Source organism: Solanum pennellii, chromosome 6 (genome assembly GCF_001406875.1).
Source record: "Solanum pennellii chromosome 6, SPENNV200".
Taxonomy (NCBI): domain Eukaryota; kingdom Viridiplantae; phylum Streptophyta; class Magnoliopsida; order Solanales; family Solanaceae; genus Solanum; species Solanum pennellii.
The window spans coordinates 47,541,975-47,551,664 of NC_028642.1; the positions used below are offsets into that span (position 1 = coordinate 47,541,975).

Consider the following 9,690-nt stretch of genomic DNA (forward strand, 5'->3'; position numbering starts at 1 on the left):
AATACTTATTAAATCTGTCAAAATATAAATAAAATGCTGAAATTACACCTTCATCATTCATACATTCAGAGCAAAATAAGGCATAAAATAAATTAAAGACCTTTAATATGTTATTCACAACATGTGAGCTGTTAATTCAAACAATAGTTTTTAATTTATTAAGCAAAAGTGTGGTTGGTTTTTTTTTCCTCACATGTTCATTTTCAAAAAAAAAATATACAACACTTTGAGTTGTGTTGAATCCTGTTTTATTTCATTTCCAGCTTGTTAATTTGGATGATTGTTAATTATCATCACTTTATAATGTGATGTAATCGTATTGTATTGTTGTCATAATAAAATTTGGATTAATTGTATATTTGTTGTGGTTTAATAACTTTTTTATTATTTAGTTGGATTCATGAATTGTACTGTATAATTAATTATTATTTAATTTACTATAATTCTCATCGTTGTCTTAAATATTAGATTCATTAATAGGTTACAATCAAACTGTTGTAATACTGATCTCCAAATTTGCCTGAGAAACGTATATATATTCTATATATTTCTTTGCAAATTTCAACAATCACGTTACGTAAAACAAATAAAATAATCCGAGGACCTAACACCTTTTTGGAATGTATATTTGAACTTCAAACCCTTTTCAACTGACTTTTATATGTTTTAAATCTCTTGAAAAATAATTCTAAGTTTTCTTGATTTTTACTAAAAAAATTAAGTGGCAACTCTGTTAATTCCGAAAATTAATTTCTCTTAAATCATAAGATTAATTGATTTTTCGAAACTTGATCATTTTTTTCTTTTATCATATATATTTTCAAAACACAATTTATATTCTAAAGTGAATGAAACACAATTAATTTGAGTTTTGGCTTAGTTTAATACTATTATTTATGTTTTGTGTTTGTTTGATACTATTAAAAATATTGGATAAAAAGTTTGTTTTTTTAATATTAACAATTTTAAAGACATTTTAATTATTTCAACAAATAAGTTATTATCAATATTCTTTTTAATAAAATACATTATTTTTGTTTCAACGTTTTATCTTATTATTTTTAAATTCAACTTAAGCACTAAAAAAATGTTTTTAAGTACATATATCTTAAAATTACTTAAACTTAGCTGAATCAATCATCTCTAATTCTAGTATTTTCATTAATATTTAGTTATAATTAAATATTCTTAGAAACTTTGTAAATAAAAATAGTCAAATAGAATAAATTAACTTCTATTATACCGTATCAACCTCATTTATTTTCGTTATGTATAAGTGCATGCTCTAATATATCACTTATTGTCTTTATTTTAACTTTCTTTTAAATTACCAAAAGCTAGAAGATCTTTTTCTTATCTTTTACATTTCCATTTTTAAAGAATTGCATTTTGTGGGAAAAAAAAACAACTGAAAATGGCCGAAGTAAGGATTAGTGGGGTTGCAAATGAGGAGAACTGTGTGGGGGTGGGGAGTGGAAGGTAACAATGTACCATGGGGATTAGTGATGGCAAATGAACGGGTTAGAGTTAAATTTGGACCGATTGAAAATGAATCAACATAAAATGAATAATTATTCAATCCGCTCATATTTGATATGGATAAAAATGAATTGAATAACAAATAGGTTGGGTAGAATACTAGTTTACCCATATTAATACTCTATTTGAGAATTCAACATGGAGAAAATATTTTAGTTTTTTTTTTTTGATGAAATATGTTGAAAATGCTTCTTCTAGTTTTATTGTATCATAAAAGTAATTTTTTTTTTTAATATATAACTTTTTTGTGGGGGGTTGGAGGTGGAGGGAGGGGATCGAAGGTATGGATGAAAAAATAAAAAATGGAAGTTGAAAATATTTTCTAAAAACAAATTAATTTTTTTGTTGAGGGGAGGGGGGGTCGATGGTAGGGATGAAAAGATGATCTTTTGAAGTTGAAAATATCTTTTCAAAACAAATTTAATTTTTTTTGGGAGGTAAAAAGTTCTCCTTCATACCAAATACATCCTAAAACATGCTTAATTCACTTTTAAGCAATGTCAATTTGCTTATTTTACACTATTATTTATTATCCAATATAAAAGTAAATAATATGTATATATATATATGGGAGAAGGGTCTAAAATACCCTTATAGTATTAGAATTGGTACAAAAATACCCCCTTTTGGCCTTAAAATACCCTTGGGGTTAACCTTTAGGGACCTATTTTGCCCTTTTGGCTAACAGACTACTAAGTCAATATTTTTAATTATTTCATTTATTACGTGGCATGTTGTAATTGGTTAAAAATTTAATTAATTAAAATCTAATTAGTTTGACCCAAACCACCTTATCCACCCGGATCGATCCGACCCATCTTTCAAAATACCCAGCCCATCCAAATAAAACATCAATTACCCATTTCTTTTTTTAAATATTGCCTGCAGAAGCAATGTCATTTCATTTTCACGTATGTTCAAAGTTATTGCATCCCGACCTGCATCAGTTTCTACCTTTTTCGTTTTTTCACAAATCCATATCTTGTTAACTACCATTCGGTTTGTTCTTAGTGTTCCTGTCTTATCTGTGCAGATGCAAGTAGCTGATCCCATCGTCTCACACGGGGAAAGATGTCTCACCAATGCCTTGTTATCCATTAGCTTTTTCATTGCAAACCTCCTCTTCTCTCGGGTCATCATACTTTGGTAATATTTTCCTTTCAAAACCAGGTTCATCATTGAACCTACATCCAATCATAACGAGATAAATTAGTCATTCAAACTTAACAAAGAAGTGGTGCTTGCAGGTATATTAAATCTCACTTGTCATCATAGATCCCTGTTTTATTTTTTGCAGCCTTGTAAGCATCATCCCTTCGCTTCTGTTCTCCAATCTCCACATTTTCAAGCACATCAACCTCTGGGGTATACAATTCAAGTCACTACAAAATCCGAATCCACAATAATGAAGGCTGAAAGCAGAGATAAAACAAGAGAAAATATGAACATATCACTTATTTGGTTACCTTGATTAACATCATCACCAGCAAGTATGCTCTGATCTTTGAGTGTCAAGACAACAGCAAAATGTTTAGGGTTTTTTTAAAAAAGGAAATGGGTAATTGATGTTTTATTTGGATGGGTTGGGTATTTTGAAAGATGGGTCGGGTCGATCCGGGTGGATAAGGTGGTTTGGGTCAAACTAATTAGATTTTAATTAATTAANATATATATATATATATATATATATATATATATATATATATAGAAAAAAATAATTAGTTTTTATAGAAGAACATAAAAAGGAAGAGAAATTACAATATTAGGCAATATCATGAATTTTGAGTGAATAAAAGTTAAAAACTTAACTCAATTGGCTAATTCAAATTTTACCCATATTACCTATATTTTGCCCATATTTTTATGGGTATCAGCCCATATTTAACCTACGTAAAAAGTCACTCACCCAACATATTAAATATGGGCGTTGGACGAGTTATCAAAATATGAGTTGTTTTTACCGGCACTAATGGGAATAAAAGAGTACAAAATGGGCCCACAAATCTAAGTACCAAAAATTGAATGGAGTCTTACACAATAATTGTTGTTTGTGCTTCTACCATTTTAAAAATTTTCATGTATTTACTTGTTTAATTTTATATAAAATTAATTGTTTATTTATATACATTAAAAATTAAATGACATAAATATTAAATAATCATGTTTTATGACTTTTCTATTTGTGATCATTTCCTTGGCCACATATGAAATTACTGTGGTCATTTCGCATGTGTCTAAAATAACATATTGATAGAGACTTCTAACTCTTGAGTGATTATTTCTTCTATGCTTGACAAGATTTTTAGTAGGTTTGAGAAAAAACTTATTAATCTAGTATGGTTGAAAAAAAACCCTCATAATATTATGTAGTTTGTAATTTTATAGGTTTGCCAACTATTTAGAATTTGTTTAAATTTATTGTATTAAGATTAAAGAGTTGAAAACGTTATACATATTGATTAACATAGTTTTTAGAATTTAGACGGATTCAATAATTTTTTTTTGTTTTGTAATTTTATTAGGATATTTATTACATATATGTATAATATAATTATAAGTTTGAAGTAAAAAAAATTCTAAATTCTAGTTTTTTTTTTCTGCAAAACACATTCATTTTTAGTCTCTTGTAAACGCCATGATTTGATGTTATTATTATTATTAATTTATTAAAATAATAAATTATAATATTAATTTAGGTTATTCATGTTTGATATAGATAATATACGAATGTGTGGCTTTAAATTTTCATTCCATGGGTTCAACTAAAGTTAGAGATAATATAACAAATTCAAGAGACGTAAAATGTCTTGTTGAGTTGTCTTAAATTGAAGCACACGGTCATATTCATTTTTCTTTCACTTAGAACATTTCACTGCTGACGTATGATGGGTTCGGTAAGAAGAAAAATATTTTTTATGAAAAATATTTTCTAAAACATATTTTTTAGAAAAATAAGTGAATTAAAGTTTATATTTTGTATTTGTTGGATTAGTAAAAAATATCATTTTTAAAAATATTTATGTATAATCTAGATAAGTGAGAATAAATATAAGTAACGAGGATGAGGCCTATGAAGATAGAGGTGAAAGATGTGTTGTGATGGAGGATGAAAATAAAACAATTATTTATATAAAATTCCACTTATAAAACTAATTTATTTTTCAATTTTTAACCAACTGACGTATAAATTTATTTTAAAAATATATTTTTCTGGAAGATATTTTCCTCAACACACCCTTAGCCAATGGCGGATTCACAATTTTTGTCGAGGGGGTTTGAAGTATAAAGAAGTAAACACGTAAAAATTATAAGATGAATACTCGAGCGAGAAAGGAGGAAAATATTAACATTAATTCGTTAAATGTAACATATATTTTCATTTTGTGTTTAGCTTCTTTCTACTCTTACTCTGCTTCATCGAGCTTTAAAAATTTCTAGTATTTTTTCCTTTTATTTTGCAATATTCTACTTTTTTATTTTATTTTATTTCAAAATTTGGATTAGTGCACATTTAATCACTTGTTACTTTAAAACCATCAAGATTCTTTAGAAAAATGTAAAAATTAAATTACTAATATTATAGTGCATACTCAGAAGATAAATAAATGACATCGTTGATTTTTTAGTCCATTTAATTCAATTTAGTAGGTTACTTGGTATTTTTTTTATGAACCAATCAAATAAATTTAGTTTAGTTTAATCTCTTTAGAGTCGACTTGAAAATAGTAAAAAAGAGATACAATTAAATTAAATAAAAAAAATCAATTAAATAGATTTTACAAAAAGAATATTCACAACTTTTAATTTTTTTTTCATTCAAATTAATCTTTAAGTTACTTTATTTTATATACTAATAGTTTTCTAATTAATTTTTAAATTTAATAACAATTCATTTTCTCAAAAGTTTCTTTATGTTAGAACATGAGAAAAGAGTTAAAGTAGAAATAAAATGAACTATATCAATAAGAAGACTAAGAGACAAAAATATAAAAATTGTGACTAGTAAATTTTAAAAGAAATAACATAAAAAGAAAAAAAAAGAAAAAAAATACAATTTTAGATTCAATCCAAAAATATTGAGACCTTCTGTTGGGTATTCTAAATCCAAAACGTAAGTCAACCTCAGCCTTTTCAAAGCAAAAACAAAAAGGTTAAAAAAAAATGATAAGTGAATCAAATTTAGGACATTCGAATCAATAATGAACCCCTAGCCAATAAGCCAATCTCTTCTTTAGTTGTTGAAGGGGTTCATTTTATTATGCATATGCTTCAATCAGAAGTATACCTTATATATAGTGTAATTTTTCAACGAAAAAATTCGAATGAAAATCCACCTCTGTCCTTAGCCAATATTTTAAAATAATAATAATATTCCGTCTATGTCATCTCATGTGAAAGTGAAACTATTTTCTCCATCATCTTAATATTTTTAGCTTATAAGAATATTTTGTATCATTAGTTATGTTGGCTTGGGTGTATTCAATTTATTAATTTTACTTTAAACACTTTTAACGAATTTGTACCAAAATTCATAATAGAAGTTAGGTACTGTGACCTTTGTACTTCAAATAAATGGAGACAAAAAAAAGATATATCTTCCGTAAATTGTACTTATTTATTCTATCCCTTTTAACTCAAATATAAATTAGGGAAAAGGGTCTGATATACCCCTCAACTTTGTCATTTAGAGCTGATATACCCTCGTTATAAAAATGGCTCATATATGCCCTTACCGTTATACAAACGGCTCACATATACCCCTGCCGTTACAAAATGGCTCACATATACCCTTTATTTAAAGAAAGTTAAAAAATTAGTTTTATATTTATATTTATTACTTGTAATTTTTTTTAAAAATTATTTAGGGGTATATATGATTCTTCTATCAAAGTTCAAGGTACATTTAATTTTTTTCATACATTAATTATTTTTTGACTTCTTTTATTATAATTATTTGAGTTTCTTATTCTTATTTTATTGTTTTTCTTTCATTCCTTAGTTTAAAGAAAAAAAATTTAAACTATTTTTTTTGTGTGTATTGTAATTTAATTTCGTATTCGAAGAAAAAATTTGGTCATCTACAATAAGTTTTACAAGAATATTAGTGAAACATAAATAAATTTGATTATCAAAATAATAATTATAAATTAGTCATTGAAACAAAAAAAGTCAAAAAATATATATTTGACGAGTATTAAATTTACTCATTATAGTTTTTAGAAAATAAAAATAAAATTTTTGATTAAATTATTATTTTTTTCATTTCCGTTAGAGGAAAAGGGTATATGTGAGTCATTTATTTACAAGTAGGGGTATATATGAGCCACTTTCATAACAAGGGGTATATCAGCTCTAAATAACAAAGTTGAGGGGTATATCAGACCTTTTTCCCTATAAATTATAATATTTTTTACTACACATTAACTCTTCGTGTTGGAGTCCTAAAAACGTGTAATCATAAATCAATGTAGTACAATTTTATTTTTTTTTAAATTTTCAAATTTAATATTAACTATTTGAACTATAATTCTTTTTATAATTTAAATTATTGTATTTGAATTTATATTATATTATATATTTTATATTATATTATTAAAAAAAGTAGTTTTTGAATTGTTCTCAAATTTAGGAATTTAAATTATAATAACTTAAATTTTATAAATTAAAATCTTTAATAAAAATAGATATATATCAAATTAAAACAAATAATTACAAATATCAGCCTAAAAAAAAGATAGAATGCGAATTAGAAATTTAAAATGTCAATTGGCAAAAAATTACATCTATAACAAGAAACGTGGTTGGTGAGAAAAAATAATTTATATAACTGCACATTATTTATTTAGTAATAATTACAAAATATAAAACAAGTAATGTGGTTAGAAAAACAAATTTATACAATTCCACATTTATTTTATAAAAAATAAGATCCACTATTGGTACTTATGTTAATTTGAAATTAAAAATAATAAATTGATAAATATTAAATTTCTTTATAGAATTACTTAAAATTAATGTAATATAACCATTCTATAATTTTTAAAATTTATATAAGATAAAAATTAAAAATTTTAATTTTAGTCTCTAATTTTACTTTAAAAACATCAAAAGATTAATTAATTCAATTTTTTTTTATTAAATAAATGACAAATGTCAACAAAAAAATATATCTTATATAAAATTTCAAAATAGAAATTCTAATTTTTGTGGTTTTCAAGTTTTAGTACAAAAAATTTAAACTTTGAAAATACAAAAAATAAAAATAAAAAACACACACGGAAGTTTTACGTCTGAAATTTAGTTTTATTTGGACATGCGATATGGAATTTTGGTGTTGTATATTTTCTCATAAATATAAAATTCTCATAAGTTCTAAAACTATTAAAATAGCCCCATTGTTTATTCAATTTTATCAAAGAAACAAAAAATTATAAAATCACATGATAAATTATTACAAAACTATTTATTCTCCACTTAAGTAATTATTTCATCAATATATTTGAGTAAAAAATGAAATAATTGTCACATGCTCTTCAATATTTTATTACTCAACAATCGTGAAGTGTGTGTTAAAGTGACTAAATGTTGGAGAGAATAATAAATTTATGTCGGCGAGAATAATAAATTTTAAAAAGTAATGATATGATTATAAATTTTATTTACATGTGAAATAAATGGTTAGTAGGTATAAATGTGGGATTGTTTTAACAAAATATAAACTCGTAGATTAACTTTTGTATTAAGATATCCCAAATCATGATATGGTATTCTCATATGATTCCATATCATGATTTTTGGAGAATATGTAATCACATCTCATGATATGGAATCATGAGATGGAATCAGCTTAAAATCGCATGTCCAAACGTAGATTCCGTCTTACGATATAATATCATGATATGGTATCGCATGGCCAAATGCCTACTAATAAGAATATCATACTAACAGAGATAGTTGAGAGTGTGTGTATATATAGATAGAGAGAGAAAATTGTGTGTGTTTGTGATTATCTTAATTTGTTAAAAAAATAGAATTGTTTACATTTTGATTAAGAACAATTAATTAGTTATAAAATATAAAAATTATAATTTAAATATAGTAGTTACAATTTTGAAAATGGTTAGTACTTTTACAAGTTCTCAAAAATTTTAGTCATTGCCTCATTGGAAAAGATTTCTTTTATCTATTACTCTTACTTAGCAAGAAGAAGTTTGCAAGAAGATAATTCAAGTGAATTAAATAATATATATATTATTGTAAAGAAAGCTTAGAATATAAGAAGAAAAAGACAAGAAGTATAAGATAGATGAGATAATTTTCTTATTCAAGTATATCATACAATGGTGAATGATATCTCTATTTATAGTGTTGAGATATCATAGTCAAAGGTCACCTTGAAATTTTACATAGTTATCATCAAGGTTCATATCACCTTGATATCTTATCACATTGAAAACACTAATACATGAATCCAATTAATTGTTAAATAACTCTAATGGATCATCCACATATGCAATGGATTTACAACACTCCCCCTTGGATATCTAGATTATGTGCCTCGTTAAAACCTTACTAGGAAAAACCCAGTGGGAAAAAGCCTAGTGAAGGAAAAAGAGTACACATATCTCATAATACGCTTTGAATGTTGCCTCGTTAAAAACCTTACCAGGAAAACCCAACTTGGGACAAAACCATAGTTAAGGAAAAGAGTACAACGCGTATTTCGCTCCCCCTGATGAAAACTTTACTTGATATCTCGGAGACGGCGCATTCCAATCTTGTATCTCAACTTCTCAAACGTTGATGTTGGCAATGCCTTAGTGAATAAATCAGCAAGATTATCACTTGAACGAATTTGTTGAACTTCTATCTCACCATTTTGTTGAAGATCATGCGTGAAAAAGAACTTTGGTGAGATATGCTTTGTCCGGTCTCCTTTGATGTATCCTCCTTTCAATTGAGCTATACATGCAGCATTATCTTCGTACATTGTGGTTGTTATATTCTTTTTCAAAGAAAAACCACACAAATCCTGAATATGATGGGTCATTGATCTCAACCAGACGCACTCTCGACTTGCTTCATGGATGGCTATTATTTCTGCATGATTTGAAGAAGTGGCTACCAACGTTTGCTTCATTGATCGCCAAG

General features: G+C 25.8%; 1 protein-coding gene across 2 annotated transcripts; it reads right to left on the minus strand.

Moving 5' to 3' along the window:
- Positions 1–2,379: 2,379 nt before the first annotated feature.
- On the minus strand, positions 2,380–3,068 carry LOC107022835 (calcium-transporting ATPase 4, plasma membrane-type-like). 2 transcript variants are annotated; one of them, XM_027917532.1, is made up of 3 exons: positions 3,006–3,068; positions 2,803–2,899; positions 2,380–2,723 (listed from the first exon to the last, which is right to left on the minus strand). In XM_027917532.1, exons 1-3 carry the CDS (start codon positions 3,018–3,020, stop codon positions 2,395–2,397), a joined length of 441 nt encoding a protein of 146 aa, XP_027773333.1. In that variant the 5' UTR covers positions 3,021–3,068; the 3' UTR covers positions 2,380–2,394. The 2 variants fall into 2 exon arrangements, 1 of the variants encoding a protein (XP_027773333.1); XR_001457146.2 differs by having other exon boundaries at positions 2,692–2,723; positions 2,803–2,921; positions 3,006–3,064.
- Positions 3,069–9,690: the final 6,622 nt, after the last annotated feature.

Bases quoted from the DNA above. Each gene is read 5' to 3' on its own strand.
- LOC107022835 (XM_027917532.1), bottom strand. The intron at 2,724-2,802 runs GTGAGATTTAAT...GATTGGATGTAG, and splicing joins ACAGGGATCTATGATGACAA to GTTCAATGATGAACCTGGTT.